This window comes from Dipodomys spectabilis, unplaced genomic scaffold (genome assembly GCF_019054845.1).
Source record: "Dipodomys spectabilis isolate Male_0828 unplaced genomic scaffold, ASM1905484v1 ptg000107l, whole genome shotgun sequence".
Classification (NCBI taxonomy): domain Eukaryota; kingdom Metazoa; phylum Chordata; class Mammalia; order Rodentia; family Heteromyidae; genus Dipodomys; species Dipodomys spectabilis.
This window is the reverse complement of record NW_024870784.1, coordinates 4,441,752-4,462,718: the sequence shown is the minus strand read 5'-3', so window position 1 is coordinate 4,462,718 and position 20,967 is coordinate 4,441,752. Positions and strand designations below refer to the sequence as shown.

General features: G+C 38.7%; 1 protein-coding gene and 1 pseudogene across 2 annotated transcripts in view; one reads left to right on the top strand and one right to left on the bottom strand.

The window, feature by feature from the left end:
- Dyrk1a (dual specificity tyrosine phosphorylation regulated kinase 1A) overlaps nucleotides 1–20,967 on the bottom strand; it is a 129,295-nt gene that overhangs the window by 21,292 nt on the left and 87,036 nt on the right. The window contains exons 3-8 of one of the 2 annotated variants that reach the window (XM_042687185.1): nucleotides 18,445–18,641; nucleotides 14,761–14,880; nucleotides 12,241–12,429; nucleotides 6,082–6,229; nucleotides 4,099–4,385; nucleotides 43–189 (exon numbers count right to left, since the gene is read on the bottom strand). In XM_042687185.1, coding sequence (XP_042543119.1) covers nucleotides 43–189; nucleotides 4,099–4,385; nucleotides 6,082–6,229; nucleotides 12,241–12,429; nucleotides 14,761–14,880; nucleotides 18,445–18,641 — 1,088 coding nt within the window. The remainder of the gene's footprint in view (nucleotides 1–42; nucleotides 190–4,098; nucleotides 4,386–6,081; nucleotides 6,230–12,240; nucleotides 12,430–14,760; nucleotides 14,881–18,444; nucleotides 18,642–20,967) is intronic. The other variant, XM_042687186.1, reaches the window with a different exon arrangement.
- LOC122114198 lies at nucleotides 2,963–3,345 on the top strand (annotated as a pseudogene).

Below are 20,967 nucleotides of genomic sequence, written 5' to 3'. Positions count from 1 at the left end.
GAGAATGAAAAGGACACGATTGTTAGACATTTCACCATATACCTCATTGGCACCGCTGAACAGAGGTTCTCCAGTATGCATTTCAACCAAAATACACCCGAGGGACCACATGTCAATAGCAAGGTCGTAAGGCATTCCCAGTAGCACCTCTGGAGACCGATAAAAGCGACTCTGAATATACTGATATATCTGAAAGAGATTTCAAGATAGTATTAATCAATACAAATTATGTTTGTAATTGTGAGCAACTTGGATTAAGAACACCGATTTTACATTACAACAACATTTTAAACACTAGAATATGAATATTGATTAAATAAACATTTCCAGGGGATGGTAAGCTGAATATGAAAGAAAAACAAGTAAAATTTCAGACTCTTTACTGTGACCCAATCTTAACTGTTCATGGAGGTAAGTTTTACAGCAAACAGCAAGCCTGCCTGAGCCGCAACCCTGGCTGCCTGACCTGCGCGGGCCCCGGTGTGGGCTGCACTTGTCCTGCATGTGTGATTCCGGGGTTTATTCCCAAGTATCACACAAAAAGAAAACAGAAAAGGCTTTTCCTGTGTATATAATACCTTACAGAAAAAACAATAGAGAATTACTTTTTCTGTATTAATAATTCCTTCCTGCTCTGGTTGGCACCTGGTTTTAACACTGACTTACAGTTACACTAACCTACATAATGTGTTTAGTATCAGAAGTCAAATCACCTCAAGTGCAATGAAACTTTAATTCAGACATTACTACTCTACTATCTCTCAGATAAAAATCCAATAAATATTACTATATATAAAGATTCAATTGAGATCAGTTGCTTCTCTACCTTGTTCTCCCTGCCTCCATCTAAAGAGTTCCTGGGGGAAGGGAAATCTTGAAGTAGAGTATTACCAATGAAATAATCTAAAAATATCTTCATAGACCAACTCAATTTACTCACAGTCACTACAAATTTGCATCTAAAACTATATTATTAAAGCAAAGATGGGAGGGAGGGAGGGAGGGAGGGAGGGAGGGAGGGAGGGAAGGAAGGAAGGAAGGAAGGAAGGAAGGAAGGAAGGAAGGAAGGAAGGAAGGAAGGAAGGAAGGAAGGAAGAAGGGAGGGACATCCTAACTAAACTTCCTAACAACACTTGTGCCATGTAGACATGACAACAAGGGAGGGACATCCTAACTAAACTTCCTAACAACACTTGAGCCATGTAGACATGACAATTCATGGAAGCTCCTGGGATTCCACTGAAAATAACACCAGCCAAATCAACCAAAACATGTAAGAAAGAAAGGTAATTCAAGCCATCTAAAAAGTACAGGTTGAACATCCCAATCGACAAAAACCAATCTTGAAGTACTCCCAAAATTTAAAAATGGCACTTAAATATGTCAATGTTACAGCATTTTAGATTTCAGATTTGGGGACTAAAGGAATTCAATTGTTAATGTCTATGTAAATATTTCATAATCAAAAACACCCTGAAATCTGGAATACTTCTGGTTTCCAAGTATTTCAGGTAAATATCTAAGCTTTTATAAGACAGTTTCAAGGCCCAAGTGATTGTAACTAAGAATTTCTCACTTCACAGCTTATCCAAGAAAGCAAGCAAGCAAACTTGTCATTATTTACCTATCCAGTTTGGTTAGAGCAATTGTTTAGTTATCTACAGGGATGAGATACACAGAAATACACTTTTTCCTGAAATACAATGTTTTCCCACCTCTGACTCTGACCCAAACATCTATACTTAAGGTTACAGTCTACACAGTCTGTAGTTTAAAACTTACCAAGCAAAAGGGTTATCTCCTATTGGCTAGACAATATAATCATGTTTGATATTAGGACAGAACAATATGATTCTCTGATACTAGGACAGGAGAAATGATTTGGTTTAAGTAGTGAAAAAGAATGCCAAACTATAAAATCTATTCTGATTTCTTTTAAAATGGTCATATATATTCCATTCTTAAACCTATTTTTTCCATATCACGAGCACTACTTGATTTTTAAATGTATATGAATCGCATACCTTGCTTCCCACTCCAATTCTAAGAGCTTTTTCAATAAGTGGTGTGTTCACTTAAACTTTACATACTATGGTAGCTTTGCTATTGAAAAATAATTTGCAGGAAATAACAAAGACCATCCTATAAACCTAGCTATAAACCTAGCCAGGAATGAGCAGGAAAAGAAATTTCACTAATACAAAAAAAGAAGGAAAAGTTAATGTGAAATAGTAATGTTTCAATGTTAAGACTTTTCTTTTTTTTTTTTTGGTCAGTCGTGGGGCTTGAACTCTGGGCCTGGGCGCTGTCCCTCAGCTCTTCAGCTCAAGGCGAGCGCTCTACCACTTGAGCCACAGCGCCACTTCCAGTTTTCTGGCGGTTTATTGGAGATAGGCATCTCATGGTCTCTCCTGCCCGGGCTGGCTTTGAACCACGATCCTCAGATCTCAGCCTCCTGAGTAGCTAGGATTACAGGCGTGAGCCACCAGCGCCCGGCTAATGTTAAGACTTTTCAAGACACACTATTAATAGTTTTTGTAATGCTAGAAAGGACAGTAGTCAGCTAAGCAATGTATCATTACAGAAATGGTTTTTTAAAACAGTGTGAACATGTATCAGAATTTACATAAATTCTGATTTCAAGTGGAGAGTTAAGATTTAAGTTTTTTAACTGAAACAAATAGTCCACCAATTGTGTGGTTTCTATTTTAAGGTACTATGACCAACACACAAAAAACCACTGATTTTTTTTTTTAAACTTGTAAGTTTAAAGAAGTACTTTGTGCCAAGGATGGAAACTTTGATGTTTGACTGCTCCAAACTTTGTATTAAAACCACTATTTGAGAGACAGACATCACCTAGTGTTTAACATACACCTCATTCTCTCTTAATCCCTGAGCAGACATAACAATTTAAATACAGGCATGCCGGCGTCGCGTGACCGTGGCCTCGGGAGCGCCACAGGGTCACGTGCCGAGGTGGGCCGCCGGCGGGATGGAAGCCACTTTGGAGCAGCATCTGGAGGACACAATGAAGAATCCATCCATTGTTGGAGTCTTGTGCACAGATTCACAAAGACTTAATCTGGGCTGCTGGGGTACTCTGTCAGATGAACATGCTTGAGTGATATCTGTTCTTGCTCAACAAGCAGCTAAGCTAACCTTTGACCCCACTGATATTCCTGTGGTATGTCTAAAATCAGATAATGGGAACATTATGATTCAGAAACATGATGGCATAACAGTGGCAGTGCACAAAATGGCCTCTTGACCTTTCATGTCAGTTTTATAGAAGCCTGTCATAGGGATTCAGCCTACCAGTACTAATTAAAAATTGTAAAACTATTGAATTATACTTGTAAAACTACTGATGTTCCAGGGGTTAGATCATTCACTGGTATACATTGGGCACTTTTCTATTTATGTAAATTGCTTTTAAACTAACCTCTCAATATGTAAGAATTTTTCATGTTCAAGGCCAGTGCTCTACCACTTGAGCCACAGCTCACTTCTGGCTTCTTGGGGGCAGTTAATTGGAAAAAGAATCTCATGGACTTTCCTGTCCAAACTGTCTTCAGACTATAATCCTCAGATCTTGGCCTCCTAAATAGCTAGGAGTAAGTATAGGCATGAGCCACAGGCACCTGGCTAAGAAAGGATCATGTTTTGAAGCCAATATAATATGGATGTACTGAGGAACAAGGGGTTTACAGCAGGGCGAAATGGATGGGACAGGACAAACCAAAATGAGTATTGATGTAATAGCAAGTGATCTAGTTTGGTTAGGCAAGAGGTGAACAATTAGCTCCAGGTCAGTTTGTCTATAGAATTTTCTATATACAATAAATAAATCTGTTTGGAGGGAAAAAAAAAATAAGAATTTAAATACATCCATCTGGGAAAATTTATTACCTCCTAATTCAAAAAGTATTGCTTTTGTAGTAATAAGATATCAACACAAGGTGAATCAGATGCTGTGTTTTAAACATAAATAAGCCTCTCATAATTATCTCCAAACTCTAAACATATTACAAAGAACATTTCAAACATCTATGTACACTGTTTACTGTCTAATTTACAAGTTCTAAAACAACTTACCCTTTGCCCCAACTGACAAGAACTGCCAAAGTCAACAATCTTGATTGCGCTGCGTTTGGGGTTACAAAGAAGGATATTCTCAGGTTTTAGGTCACAGTGAATGATACTAAGTTCTGGAGTCGCAAGGAAAAGCAGTGCAGTGCACATCTGTTGTGCAAACTTTCGTGTTAGGTTCAAAGAGACCCCTCGGAAATTGGTGTTCCTCAGCAAGTCATAGAGGTTGTAGGACAGCATTTCAAAAACTAAACAAAGATGGTTTCGAAACATAAAGTGGCGTTTCAAATGCACTGGAAGAGAAAAAAAGTTTCATTAAAGTTACATATACCATTAAGATGAGAGTAACACAGACTCTAAAAGAATCTATAAAATTATAATGTTAAATGCACAGTGAAAACTGTGCTGAGGTTTGAAGATCAGCGTCCTGCACTAAGGGCAAGTTTTTTTTGTTTTTTTGTTTTTTTTAATTTTTTTTTTATTGTAAAGATACTATACAGAGGGTTACAGTTACATGAGTGAGGTAATGAGTACACTTCCTCTTGAACATTGTTACCCCCTTAAGGGCAAGTTTTTTAACTAGTCAAGCACATTGCTGAATTAAATAGGTGTGATGGAGATGACAGAGGCAAGAAGCACCACAAAAATGCCTTGTTGGCCCACCTCCTGCCAACTGGGATCTGTGGAACAAGGCCATATTTGGCAGCCCTCCACGTTGGCCCTGATAAATATATAAACTGTGCATACCAGGAATTTTCTGTAACAACTAACCAGTACCTTTGTGACTTTGTATGTGCCAGTACTAAGGCTTGATTTGTGTTCAAGGCTAGCTAGCACTCTTAACACTTGAGCCATAGCACTACTTCCGGCTTTTTCTGGGTATGTGGTACTGAGTAATCGAACCCAGGGCTTACTGCATGCTAGGCAAGAACTCTACTACTACGCCACATTCCCACCCTATTTCAAGATTTTAGATGTTTTCTTTACCAATAAATGTTTGAAGAAAGATATCCTTATCATAACTTCACCAGTATACAATGCATGTATGACACACACACACACACACACACACACACACACACACACACAATATGTTTGTACCTCATTCATGTAACTATGTACTAAATTTTAAAAATTAATTTGAAGAGACAAGGAGCTAGATCATTTCAATATTAAGACTTTCATATCAGAATAAACTAGATCCAATCACCTAAATATGGGTCTATCAAATATAAAATTTCTTTTTGGGGGTTTCTGAAAATAGGACCTCAATTTTTGACATATCATGTGTGTCATCTTCCTAGTAAGTTAAACATACCCAAACTATATGGGTTGTAATTTTGAGGGAGGCAGAGAAAGTTCCCATCCTAAGTCCAAAGCCCTGAGGCTCCGCAGATGTTACTTCTCAAATAAGCCATCTGTCACTTACGGACTCTAACCAACCACACTGTTGAATAGTGGCTAGGATGATAGAGGAATTCCGTAAGTCTAAGTCTGGCAGTTTCTTTTTTTTTTTTTTTTGGTCGGTTGTGGGACTTGAACTCTGGGCCTGGGCGCTGAAGTCAGGCAGTTTCTAATGCTGGCAAGGTGACAAATAGTGCCAGAAATTGTGATTTGAACATTGCCAAAATTGTCTGTAACCATAGTCAATGTAGGTAAAGCTTTTATCACACACCAAGTTTCTGAGGTAGTTAGAAATGCCTAAGTTACCACAATAATGATTCCAGTAAAGACAACACACTAATTAAAGCAAACAAATGACACATAAAAGCTGAAATTTTAGGAAAAGGCACTACTCTCATTGGTTTCAACATTTTATATCTTCTGAAATCAACCATTCCTACAGATTTTGAACCAAGTAACATAAATCCAATCTCTTCAAAAGAAATTTTTAATCAATCACTTTAAGATAAAAACCAAAGTATTCAGATTTTTAAAAATATTAATTTAAATTTCTCTTCTGAACTGGGCATAAAAGGTTTGGTTTACCTATATAGTATTTCATTTCAGTGTCATGTTTGTTCATGAGCTCAAGAAGTCGAACTTCAATCTGGGCTTGATTCAAAAATGCTTTCTTGTTCTTGATTATTTTAATGGCAACCCATTCTTGCTCCACTCGATCATATGCTTTCACAACCTAAAAGAGAAGCAAGATATGTAGTTCTCTATTACATTAATAACAACAGTTCCAGAATTTTACATGTCTCCCCAATGGAAGCTAATTATCACTTCACGGTACATTTTGCTGACCTTTATGGGTAGAAGATCCAATATGCCATCAACTTCATTACAGGGAATTTTAACTCTATCCTTTCAGGGTTTTTTCTATTATCTTAGCCTTTCTTTAGGGGTGAGAGGAGAGATAGTAAGTAGTGAGATTCTGAACACAGTCTCATGTTTGCAAGCATTCCTTTTCACTTTAGTATTTTTCAGAAGGTTCTCATGCTCTTTGCCCCAAATGGCCTTGGACTGAGGTGCTCCTCTTCATGCTTCATGCACAGCTGGGATTACAGATATGTTTGTTGAGATGGGTTCTCCTTAAGTCTTTTAGCCTAGGTTACACAATCTTCTCAATCTCCATCTCTCAAATAGATGAGAGGGGCTGGGAAGGTGGCTCAGTGGTAGAGCGCTTGCCTTGCATGCATGAGGCCCTGGGTTTGATTCCTCAGCACCACATAAGCAAAAAGAAAAAAGCTGGAAGTGGTGCTGTGGCTCAAGTGGTAGAGCGCTAGCCTTGAGCTGAAGAGCTGAGGGACAGTGCCCAGGCCCAGAGTTCAGGCCCCACGACCAGACCCCCCACACACACACACAAAAAAAAAAATCAATTAGATGACATTATAAACATGTGTGAGACACAGCATCTGGTCATAATTTCTTTTTGTAGTCTCATTAGAATATTCTTCAGGAATAAAATGAGGAATACTGACAAGTACTTTGGGATCTTTCTACATTCTTACTAATAAAACAACCAACTCACTCAAATATTCTTGTGATGAGAAAAGTTGGCTTAAGATCCAAGAATACACACAAATATGTAAAATGTTGTGATACATCTCAGAAAGCAGTAACTTTCTGACTTTAGAGTCTCAAATATAAAAACAAATATTAGTTTACATGTATCTACCCCTATGCAAGTACCATAATTAAAAGATAATGGGGGTCTGGGAATGTGGTTAGTGGTAGAGTGTTTGCCCAGGCTGAGTTTAAGCCGCATGAATGGCAAAAATAGTAATAATAATAATAGGAGCTGAGAAGGTGGCTCAGTGGTAGAGCGTTTGCCTTGCATGCCTGAGGCACTGGGTTCGATTCCTCAGCACCACATAAGATAAAGAAAAAAGCCGGAAGTGGCGCTGTGGCTCAAGTGGTAGAGTGCTAGCCTTGAGCTGAAGAGCTGAGGGACAGCGCCCAGGCCCAGTGTTCAGACCCCACAACCAGACCCAAAAAAAATTTTTTTTTAAAAAAGGTAATGGTAGTTCTAAACCTCTTTCTACTAACCAGAGACAACCATTTGTATCTAAATAAATGAAAATTACAAAGCTTGTTGTACATTTCCTAACTATTCAAAAATTTTGAGGACAGAGATTGATCTTTAAATGGTTCTGATCTGAAGGTTGGGAAATACTGAATTATGAAAAAAAAAATGGATGCAAATTCCTAAATCTAAATCACTCAAAGTTAAATATATTTAACTAAAAATCAAACTTGGAATGAGAAAATGCAGTATCTCTGGTTTCAGTAAGATTTAAGTCATTATCTGATATGGATGTTAAATTTAAAATGCCATGAGATATGACAAAGTAAACAGGACTCAAGAAACAAAGGACCTCTTCTTGTATTATTTTTAGATGACTCTATGTTCTTGACCCCACATATGGTATATACCTGTGCATATCTAAGGGAATCTAGAGGGAGGGCACAGAATCAGAGGGAAACAAGGGAAAAAATACAGCAGAGGGCCCATCAGCTGCACTGGACATGGATCAAAGTGAACTAAGCAACTCAAGGGCAGCAATGGGAGGGAGGAAGTGACAGAGAAAGAGGGAACAGCTGACACTAAGCAAAAGGAAAGAAATATACATATCACGCTATTTAGAAGAAACAGTTGCATTTTCAGTTTGTAGAGTTCACAAGCTTTATGGACTATGACAATTCATCTTGGGAATGTTAAAATGTGTTTGTAACTTTAGCTAAGCATCACTATCCCACAATACTGTGTAGTTGGTGTAATCACCTAATCTCAATAAAGAATTTTTTTAAAAAAATCATTATCTGTGGGTCTTATATTAGAAACTACCTTTGGAAACATGTAACCAAGTGGCTTTGCTAACTCTATGCCTATGTACCAAGAGCGACAAGTCAGTGTTCAGATCCTAGTGGTCTCAACAACTAAAGTATTTAATGACTGGCTAAATGCTAAAGCAATTTTCAATCCTTTGTTACACATTCAATATTGTTTAAAATATTAGTGTCTAGGATCCAGCCACAGAGGTTTAGAGCCCAAGAATTATTTTTAAAGCTCTCCAGAAATTCCAATGAACAATCAGGACTGAAAACCATTCACTAAATAAGTGGAAAAACCTCTATTTGACAAGAACCTGGCATGGAGTTCAGGAAAAGTTTTGCTAAGCCATTGCGGAAGACATTTACTCTGATGAACACCACGAACACTGTACACTCACCCAGGAAGGAAACTAGCAGTATGACCTAGGGAAAAGGAGTATATTTTCACAAATGCACTATATTCCACTGCTCTAACAATAAGACCATGAGAAAATTAAGGTGAAGAAGAAAAAAATATGAGCTATAAGACTAAGGCAAGGACAACCAGGTTCAAAGAACCTAATTAGTGGTGGATATAAAGTTTAATAAAACAAACAAAACAAAGCACTGTTGAGAGCAATTGCCCAAATATTGTTTGCTTTCTAAAGATAGCAATCCTTATATCCATAGGGTAGATAAGAGCTGAGCTTCAGAAATGCCTTAAAAAATGTTATTATAAAGGTGATGTACAGAGGGGTTACCATTTCGTAAGTCAGGTAATGATTACTGCTTCATTTACCTACCTTTTGTCCCTCCATTTTAGACAGACGGACAAAAAACAAAAGAACAAATGGGGGGAAAAAAGACACCAGAAAGTAAAACAATGTCATCATTACCAACAACAGCAGAAAAAGAAGAAAAAAAAGGTGTGGGGGGGAGGGGGTAGACAGGAGACATCACTTCCGTTTTCTGGAATTCATTTTGATGAATATTATTTGTATGTTCACAGGCACATAGGCATTGTGCCTTTGGTTTCCTCCCCTAAGAGTATTCTCCTTTCGTGTCATTGTGGGTGACTGCCTAGAGTTCTGTATAATTTATCATGACCCAGTACATTTTAAAGCTAGCCTCCAAATATGAGAGAAATGTGCAGTGTTGATGTCTCTGAGCTTGATTTACCTCACTCAACATGATTTGTTCTAGGTCCATCCATTTCCCTGCAAATGATGTAATATTATTCTAATGGCTGTGTAAAATTCCATTGTATAAAAAGCACCACATTTTTTTGATTCACTCATTTTTTTGTAGAGCATCTGGGCTGTTTCCTAACTTGACTATTGTGAACAGTAAGCAGTGAACATGGATGTGGAAATATCTTTACAGTATCTCGTGTATGATGTTCAGGGTGGATGCCCAGGAGTGGTATGGCTGGGTCATCAGGAAGAACTATATTTAGTTTTTTGAGGAACTGCCAGACGGCTGTCCAAGGTAACACTACCACCAACAGTAGAAATGCCTTTTCTTAAAGGACTCAGATAGACAATCAGAAGCTGGTTCTGATAAAACAAGAATGCCCTCATAATAAAGGATTTCCCAAACACTGAGAAAGCCTTGATTCAGCAGGGAAAAAATGAGGTTTTAGATCAAAGGAAAGTTCCATCAAATCGTGGATTTACTACACTAGTCATGAGAACCTGAAAGAACAAGACTAGACTTACAGAGGTCTCTGAATACGCTAGCTTATATGCTTACGTATTTAATACCTTAGGTTTACCTAAGTTTAGATCTGTGGCTGCTAATGGCCTATAGTAATATGTTTGTCCAAAGCATAATTAAATTTGACATTTGATGGATTTTTCCTCATAGGTTGAAAAGTGGAGTATACTCAGCTTCTTTTAGCTTAGGTAAACAGAAGTAAATACATAGATTTTATAGTTTTAAAAAAGACATGAGGGTCAAGTGCCAGTGGCTTACACTTGTAATCCAAGTTCCCAGGAAGCTGAGATCTGAAGATCACAGTTTGAAGCTAGTCCTGGCAGGAAAGTCAATGAGACTCTTATCTCCAATAAGCGGTGCTATGGCTCAAGTGGTAGAGCACTAGCCTTGAGCAAAAGGCTTGACCAAAGATAGCACCCAGGCCATGTTCAAGCCCCTAGAACCAACACAGGCAAAAAAAAAAAAAAAAAGAAAGAAAGAAAGAAGAAAGAAGGAGGAAGAGGTGGAGAAGGAGGGAGGAAGAGGTGGAGAAGGAGGGAAGAAGGAAGGAGGAAGAAGAGAAAGATAAGGTTTCTTTGTTATTATATTGTTCATAGTTTTGGGGCTTTTTTCCCCTTCCTTTTCAGGGGGCAAAGGTTCAGTATACAGTAGACTGATCTATATAACTGTGGGCAGGGATGGGAAGGAAAAACTGGGGAAAGCTAAGGAAGGGGAAACATTGTGTAAAAAAAGAAAGTACTTGTTACCTGACTTATGAAATGGTATTCCCCTCTGTACAGAATTTTTTTTTTTTTGGAGGTGGGGTCAGTCATGGGGCCTGAAAAGGCTAGCGCTCTACCACTTGAAACACAGCACCACTTCCGGCTTTTTCTGCTTATGTGGTGCTGAAGAATCAGACCCAGGGCTTCATGCTTACGAGGCAAGTACTCTACCACTGAGCCTCCTTCCCAGCCCCTGTACAGAATCTTAGTAATAAATTTTATTGAAAAAAAAAAAAAAGACATGGGAAAACAGGAGCATCCAGCACACCTGTTGGGGCATAATGCCCAAAGACTACTTTGAAAATAATACAGCAAAAAGGGGCTAAAGATATAGCTCAAGAGGTAAAATGCCTGCCTTGTAATAGAGAACCCCAGAGTTCAAACCCAACTATTGTCAAAAATAAAGAGGGAGAAAAAAAAAGAGAAACATCCAATTCAATAAAAGTCATTTTGACTCCTGTTTCCCTCACTGAAAGGAAAAAAAAAATCAATGAGGTATGGACTGCTCATTAATATCTAAGTAACTGCATAAGGCCTACCAGACAGATTAACAGAAAATCACATCTCAAATTTCAGAAGTTTGGCGACTGTGAGGTAGGAGGTCAGGGTGCTAACAACTAGGGAAACATGCCAGAGAAAAGGCCTTTCCAGAGTATGAGAAATAATCCCAGCACTCAGGAGGCTAGGGCAGGAAGCAAGTTTGAAGTCAGGCTGAGCTACGTAGCAGAATCCCTGTACCAAGAAAGAGAAGAGGGTAAGGCTGACTCCTGATCTAGGAGACTCATCCTATTACGGGGTTTTATGCTCTGTAATGGGGTGGCTAGGAGGTGGGTGTTGGGTGTTCAGATAAGGAATGGAGAGTGGTAGGTGGAGAGAAGAACCAAGAGCTAGGGGGAAAACCAGGTCCACTGTTGTTAGCCAACCTGAGTATTAGCAATGCGGTGCTCGAGAACTAAGGAAGACATTCTGAAGCCTATGTGCCACACTGGAGACCTGACAAACTAAGAGGACGTGAGGAAAAAGCCCAGGGCAGAGTCAAAGTCTCCAGAAAAGTGACTGGGTAGCTACTGCAACACCAAAAAATGATCAGATAGAAACGTAAGCATCTCTAACATACATAATAAAGAACCATCTATAAAGTCTAGTGAAAATACAGTATTAGCTATTAGTAATTGAAATTAACCAGTACATTAGTTAACAGCTAATTTTTACAAAGTTGAAAAAAATGTCTAGTAGAGTTTTTATACCTGATGCAGTCTTACTATCTTTGGAGAATTTTTGATTATCTTCATACTTAAGATATCCATTGTTTCAAGCATTATAAATATTAAAAGTGTGTTAATGAGGGAAAGATTTAACAATATAACTATGAAGTTCTTTTAATAAAATTCAGTATTTTTCATTAAATTACCTGTCCAAAGGAACCTTTGCCTATCAAGGAGTCAATTTCGTAACGGTCCATCCACTTTTCTCCGTTTTTTACAATATAATCATAGTTATCATCATCGTAACCATCATTGTAAACCTTCCGCTCCTTCTTGTGACTAGAATCGTCTCCCTGGCCTTGTTGGTGTCTTCGCTTCTTTTTTGCATAGTAAACCTGGAATAAAAACATACAGTGTTAACTGTAGAATGTAAATCACTATTATACCTGCACAGGGCTGGAAGAAGGTACTTATGAATCAAGAGTATATATGAGGCAAAGCTCTCCGAGACACCAATGAAATTTAGTTTTCCATAACAAATACCAACAAATGAAATATAGAATTTTTCTATAGGTGGCACTTGGGTTAGAATATATTAACTGGTATAACAAATGTGAACACATATTTATGTCAATTTCACTACATAATTGTATTGGAGATACATCTGATAAACAGCTGATATTCTCTAATACATCTTTTTCAAGAAGTGTTAACAGCCCATTTACAGTTGCTTGGTAAGTATAACTTCTTTAGAAAAATAACCCAGACCTAGGAGGTATCTGGACAAAGTATACTAATACAATCAACAAAAGCCAAACGAAACAAATGGTGCTAGGGTGTGAACTCAAGGGGTCAAGCTTGCTACACAAGTGCTCGACTACCAAGCCATGCCTCCAGATCTTTTTTTTTTTTTTTTTTTAAAGGGTCAGTCATGGGGCTTGAGCTCTGGGCCTGGGCCCTGTCCCTCAGCTCTTCAGCTCAAGGCGAGCACTCTACCGCTTGAGCCACAGCGCCACTTCGGTTTTCTAGAGTTTTATTGGAGATAAGAGTCTCACTGACTTTCCTACCCGAGCTGGCTTTGAACTGTGATCCTCAGATCTCAGTCCCCTGAAAAGCTAGAGTTACAGGAGTGAGCCACCAGCACCCGGCCTCCAGATCTTTTTTTGAGACAGGGTCTTGCTCTTGCTCATGATTCGCTGTGTTAGGTTCCTACTTGCAGTTGGGATGAAGGGGGCAAGGCATCATGCCCAGCTTTCTTCTCTTAACATGGGAATCTCTCAGACTTTTCTGCATAAGCTGGCCTGAAACCACAATCTCCTGAACTTAGCCTCCTAAGTAAAGAAGATTTAGTGTCATTCACCATTGTCTAGACTCAATTTCTAACAATCTAATGACTAATTAAAAAAAAATCCCTTTGTCCATCATCACTTGAAGTCTTAAGCCTTGTGGTAATCACTAACAGTTTTTATATACAAATAAGGTGAACTAGGCAAGTAGTCCATGTGGTAAATGAAGAATTTTTTTTCTCTTTTTTGTCTATTGTGGGGCCTGAACTCTGCGCCTGAGTCTGTCCTTCAGCTCAAGGCTAGCACTCTACCACTTGAGTCATAGCTCCACTTCTTGCTTTTTCTGCTTATATGATGCTGAGGAATCGAACCCAGGGCCTCAAGCATGCAAGGCAAGCACTCTACCACTGAGCCATCTTCCCAGCCCTAAATGAAGAAATTTTAAATTACATTCTGGAGAGTCATATCAGAAACACTCTAGTTAACAAGGTGGTAAGACATATGTAGGAAGCCTTAATAAAACTACTGCTCATAGTTCAAAGTTTTGTTACTAACAATCTAACAGATAGTAACAAAGTGACATACATTTTCAGATAATCACAAGAAAATCTGACACATTGTTCATAATACATAATATGTATATAATCTAAATTAGAAATGCTCCTGGTGGGGTGAATTCTAACTTCATCTTTACCACAATATCACAGTAGTGTAGTAACAACTGGCAGGAAACAATAAAACCTGTTGAAAGTTTGAATGGACCTAAGAAGTTGGCAGGGCATAAACCTTTAATGAGGAAGGATCCAGGACTTTCACTGGAAAAGGAAAGCTCTAGAACAGCTCACCAAAAATAATTATAGAATACTGGAGGAGAGGCCTGAAGCAAATGGTAATGAAACCAAACCAGGCCCAACACACCAGAAAAGTAACCTCTAGTGGCAAAAAGTCAAGCCACTGGACAAGTAATTTTAAATCTTATTTACTTTCACAAAAAAGATATTTTGTATCTTACCATGAAAATATAAATGAACACAAAAACCTAAGACAGGAAAAAAAATTCCACAGACATATAAATAGTTCAAGTAAGCTAGGCCAACTGCCTACAGCATGGTATTAAAATATCTCAAAGACTCTTTACAGCAGCAAAAGTAAAAAGATTCAGTTTCTATACAAATGAATTTAAGTCAAAGGGTAATATATGTAGATTTTTTTAACAGTCATTAGTCCTCTTTTTGTTTTGGAGAAGTTATACAAATAACTTATGTTATATCTTTTCTTTTACATAGATTTAATTCTACAATCTATCATTAATTTATCATCCTTCATAATAATCATAAATATGACAGTCATTAAGAACAAGTTTAGAATATTTAGAAAGGCACAATAATATAACTCAGCTCCCCTATCTATAGATAGATGCTACCATAACAAACATCTTACCTCATTAATATGCTTGTATGTTTTGATCAAGTCAACAGAAAGTTTTCTCAGGGGAGCGGTGGCTGGATCGCGGAAGGTTTGGGGCATCCGCCTCTGTAACATGACAATATCAGGCATCACCTTAAATAGACAGAGAAGACTACCACTTTAACTCTACTGTATTCATGCAATACCTTCTTCTGTACCCTGAATATTGTACTTTTAAACAAAAGCCATCCATATTAGCAGATTACAAATTCTTTGTTACTTTTCATCTGGATTCCAATCCCATTCTCCTAAATCTAAACAGAATTACACACACTCTCTGGTCCAAGAAACACACAGGACACTGCCCCAGAGTGCTTCTCTCCCATACAATTAGCCATTAAAAAAAAATTCTACTGAGTTACTCAGAAGGAAATCAGGTCAGGTCAGGTTTACAACAGGTGGGCAGAGTTAAATCCAACCACCAAAGGAAGTCTGCAAGTTCCTAAGGCAAAATTTCAAGGCGCCAGTGACACCAAAACACAAGCTGGTTGGTACCAGAGCCCCACGGCTGCCAATTGTTGGGTGCTAAGAAGTGCAGCTGATAGCACCATCAAACTTTACTCACTCACACACACCTGAGCTACAAACCCAGGCTCAGGTGTGCATTCCTAACATTGCTCTTTGAGCACTATCCACAAAGCATCATGCTTCAGTAAACGAAGGGAAGGACCCATAGAACTTCTTACAATCAACAGATTTTTCAAGCCAATTATATCAATGTATTAGCACACTAGTCCTCCCTATATTCTTGCCTTGCTTTTATGGATATTTCTACAAGTGAAATTTGCTGAATCAGACCCTCTTGCAAAGACGACTCAGAGAACACAGGTCAATTAGAGAGAAAGACCAACAATATAAACAACACAAACTCATACCTTCAAAAGTATCTTGAGAACTAACCCATACTAATAAAATAAAAATAAAAAAATTTTAAAAAGAAAAGGGCTCTAACTGTGCAGAACAAGAACTAATCAGCATCCCTGTGGTCAGGCACGATGGAGTTATTACAAGCATTCAGCTAGAAGAATTACCAATATTAATGTTAAATTTCCTCTGCATGAACACTCAGATTCTAAAAGAAAATTTTTTTCAAGATAGTAAATTCATTTAATTACTGAGTAAACTATGGCATCTTTTCTAATTGTCCTCTCCTTCTTGTAGTTCCAAATAAGACACAGGGCGGGACAGGTATACCACCCTTGATAATTTAACTACTGAGGAGATCTTCATAATTAATAAGACCTGAAATAATTTTCCAAATATATATTGTTTTATTCCAAAAATAATAGCAGTAGGCAAAACTAAGTTCCCTGGGAACTTAATTTATTAAAGACAGTATCAGGTCTGGGAAGGTGGCTCAGTGGTAGAGCACTTGCCTTGCATGCATGAGGCCGTGGGGTCGATTCCCCAGCACCACATAATCAAAAAGAAAAAACTGGAAGTGACACTGTGGCTCAAGTGGTAGAGCGCTAGCTTTGAGCTGAAGAGCTGAGGGACAGCGTCCAGACCCAGAGTTCAGGCTCCACGACCAGACCAAAAAAAATAAAGAAATGAAGACAGTATCAGTAATAAACATGTCAATTAATTATGTGAATGATATAAACATTTAAAGGAACGAAAAATGTTTACAGTGCATAATATATATATGTAGTTTATATGTTTATGGTTTATAACAGGTTTCCTTTTTTAAATTTTTGTTTTGTTTTTTTTTTTATTGTGAAAATACTGTACTGAGGGTTTACAATTACATGGTCAAGATAATGAGTACATTTCTTATCAAGCATTGTAGTAGCCTCCTCCTTTGTTTCCCCTTCCCATCCCTTCCCATTTCCCCCAAACCACCCCCCCACCCTGCCGCCAACCCAAGTTGTAATGTGTTTCGACATAACGACTTGTACATCTTATTGTTGCCATGGGTCCACCTGTATCCCTATTCAAACAATTTGTTTTTGCCCTTCCCCTCCACAAATTATACCAACATCAAATACAGTGAAAGCAGGGCTTATACCGCGGGGGAGGGACATACAAAGCAACAAAGAAATCATCTTGTAAGTAAGTTAGAAACAATCGCATGAAAGAAAAAAACATTTGAATACATATCTTAGGGTTCATTTCCCTAGCATCACCTTATCTGACCTTTTCTGCTTGACTCAGACATATACTAGTTATTGCAAATAAGGGAAACCATGGGACCTATGTTTCTTGGGGCCTGGCTTACTTCACTTAATATAATTTTTTCCAAGCCTTTCCATTTCCTAACAAATGGGGCAATGTCATTCTTTCTGATGGAGGCATAGAATTCCATTGTGTATATATACCACATTTTCTTGATCCATTCATCTATTGAGGGGCATCTGGGTTGGTTCCATATCTTAGCTACGGTAAATAATGCTGCAATAAACATAGTCGTACTGGTAGCTTTAGTATGGTCTTGTCTGTGATCATTTGGGTAAATGCCCAAAAGTGGGATTGCTGGGTCATAGGGGAGCTCTATGTGGAGTCTTTTGAGGAACCTCCATACTGCTTTCCAAAGTGGTTGAACAAGTTTACACTCCCACCAACAATGTAGTAAGGTTCCCTTCAGTATGCATCCCCTCCAGCATCTGTTGTTATATGAGACCCTTGTCCATTGTATGGCTAGTGAAGATCTTTTCCCAATCGGTGGGCTTTCTATTGATCTTGATAGCTATGTCCTTTGCCATGCAGAAGCTCTGCAATTTTATGCAATCCCACTTACCCAACCTTTCTTTGATTTGTTGTGTTTCTGGGTCTCTATTAAGATTTTTTTTTTTAATTTTGTAAGCAAAATTAAAATGCTGAGCTCTAATGCTGAGCTATGGCTTCAAGCCTTTTGTGTGTATGTGTGTTTGTGTTTTTGCCAGTATGAGGCTTAAACTCAGAGTTTCACCTTCATACACTTAGTTTTACAGTTCATGATTGGTACTCTATCACTTGGGTCACATCTCCATTTACAGCCTTTTGCTGATTAACTGGAGATAGTCTCTTGGATGTGTCTTCCTAGTCTGGCTTGGAGCCCCAATTCTGAATATCTTTCAATTAAAATATAGTGTTTAGCTTTTGCTTTAAAAAAAAAAAAGATCTTAAAATATAAACATCTTATGTTTTGCCTATCTAAACTTTCATACTATATTTAAAAATGCAAACAATTATTTCATATTCCAACTTTTCTTCCCCTGGTACCAGGACTTGAACTCGGGGCCAAGCACTCTTCCTTAGGTTCTTGGACCAAGGTTGCAATTGTTCTACCATGTTAGCCACACCTCCATTTCTGGCCTTTTGCTGGTTAATTGGAGTTAATCAAACAGCCAGCACGGGCTGGCTTTGAACCTCAATTTTCAGATCTCAAACTCCTGAGTAGCTATGACTGTAGGTATGTGCCACTGTCTCCCCGCCCCAACTTTATTCTTTTTTTTTTTTTTAAATTTTTGGTTGGCCTGGGCACTGAACCAAAGCCTAATCTGAGCCATGTCCCCAGCCCTTTGCTTTATGTATTGTTTCTGAGACTCAAACTTTGCCCAAACAGGACTCCTTGCTTCTGCCTCCCCAAAACCTGGGACAACAAGGTATATGCTTGGCTAACATGTTTAAAGAATAAACTGCCATATCAACTTTGTTTCTGACACTTTGTCAACTTACCTGGTTAGTTAGAGGTTGTTGAATCTGGTCAGAATATGATAAGGCAGAAACCTGTTGGTCACTTATGTTTGGCTGGCGACGGTCACTGTACTGATGTGAATGGGGCATCTGTCCAGCCATCTGAAGGCCAGCAGCATGGAATGAAAATGACGGTGCAAGCCGAACAGATGAAGGTTTGCATGCTGAAGTCTCTCCTCCTGTGACAAGATAAACACAGTTTAAGTAAGTACTCATGTTCTAATGTTAGTACCATTTGATGTGTCTAACAGTTGTTTATTCTAGGCCTTTCAGACATTCAATAATATTAAAACCTTTATAACATCAAACAAGATCTGTCACTAAACATAAAGTTAAATGGTGTAAGAGATACTGATTGAGTGCATAGAAATTTATTGAGAAACTCTTAAGAAAAGCTTTGTATATGGCAACAGTAGAAACCTTTAAAAGTTATTTTCACAAATGAAAATTTTATCCATTAAGAACCCTAAGTCACAGTTTGATGAGAATCCCAAGTAACAGTCTCAGTTCTAGAAAAGCCTTGTCAATACATCAATTCTTCACAAATCAACCCGCGAGGAAGTGGCACTGTAGCTCAAGTGGTAGAGCGCTCGCCTTGAGCTGAAGAGCTGAGGGACAGCGCCCAGGCCCAGAGTTCAAGCCCCACGACCGACAAAAAAAAAAAAAAAATCAACCCGCGAACAGTGCTGATATGCTGCTTTGCATCTTTCCAGATATATGGCAAGCAATATTCCAGGGATCCCCAAAGCAAAGATCTGTCAGGTCTCAGCAGTGACAGAAGTAAGAGCTGAACATATGCACCAGAAAGAAATACACAAATGCAGAATTCAACGTCATTCAAAAGTGCTAAGAGAACTAAGAAATGGCAAGCTGACCAAAAAGAAAAGGCTATCTATCAATAATCATCCCACAGGTATAAGAGGACGATAATTATGGTATATGCAGGGCAGAAACAGATTAAACCTTGTGACATGGGAAACTATTGACAAGCTTACTAACAAAAGACTTTTCTTCTTGTATCCAAAAAAAACTTAACTACAAACTGAAACCAAGAAGCAAGGCACAAAATACTTGTCAACAAATGCTAGAGCCCAAAGACTTAATGCTCCATTCTGAACGGACTAGCTATTCCAACCTTGCACAACACCATACTGACTAGTACCACACCACACTGACCAGTACACCAAGATGCTTTTCCTCAAATCTATTTTAGGTGTCCACATATACTGTGGGCTGATCATACCATCAAGAGTGCAAACTCTCAGTCAAGCTGGAGGGTTTGAAATCCCAGCTCTACTTCTTACTGCAATAATGGCATCAAATTTCCCAATAAGGACGGTTCCTATCTGAAAAGGTTATTGTGAAAATATTTGCAATAGCACTGGCAATGATCAGGTATACTAAACGTACCCTGATTATATGGGGACAGCATCAGCCTCTACTTCAGTGTTGACAACACTCAGAAAACTGAAGAGAACAAAGCTCAAAAGTCTCAAAACTTAGGGATTCTTACTTCAAGATTCTCCCTCAAACAGAATCAAAACTGGGGGTTACACAGAAGAGTAACCCCACCTGCCATGTAGCCTATCTCATACAGCCGTCTATCTCCAAGGGCACTCCAAAACAACTGCTTTTCCTTTGTTACAACTCACTTAAAATTACCAAACGGATTCCAAACAGCTCTTTCTCTTTATTCTGCTCATGAGTACTTGCACAGCTTTACAATGTTTTAATGTTTTAGTGTAAAGGTGGTGTACAGAGGAGTTAACAGTTTCCATAGTCAGCTACTGAGTGCATTTCTTTTGGAACTGTGTCACCCTCCCTCATTTTCTCCCAGTCGGCATAGTTTTTCAAAGATGGCCAGTAATCCTTCTAACAAGTCTTCCACTGCCTGCCGTTGGCACTGCTTTTTGATCTTGGCTTCTCTCTCCAACATGTGTTATTAAATGACCTACACAAAATGACTAAGTAAAAGAACTTTGAACTTAGATGAGAAATGAGTTTTCTGAGCATGGCATTTTTTTCCTTTGATTCAACTGTAGGCAACTTCTGTTCAGCTTAAGAAATGAAAACTGGGGGCTGGGAAGGTGGCTCAGTGGTAGAGGGCTTGCCTTGTATGCATGAGGTCCTGGGTTCGATTCCTCAGCACCACAGAAGCAGAAAAAGCTGCAAGTGGCACTGTGGCTCAAGTGGTAGCGTGCTAACCTTGGGCTGAAGAGCTGAGGGACAGCGCCCAGACCCAGAATTCAGGCCCACTACCAACAAAACATAAATAAAAATTCTAAAAAAAAAAAAAGAGGGCTGGGAAGGTGGCTCAGTGGTAGAGCGCTTGCCTTGCATGCCTGCGGCCCTGGGTTCCATTCCTCAGCACCACATAAGCAAAAAGAAAAAAGCTGGAAGTGGCGCTGTGGCTCAAGTGGTAGAGCACTAGCCTTGAGCTGAAGAGCTGAGGGACAGCGCCCAGGCCCAGAGTTCAGGCCCCACGACCGGACCCAAAAAAAAAAA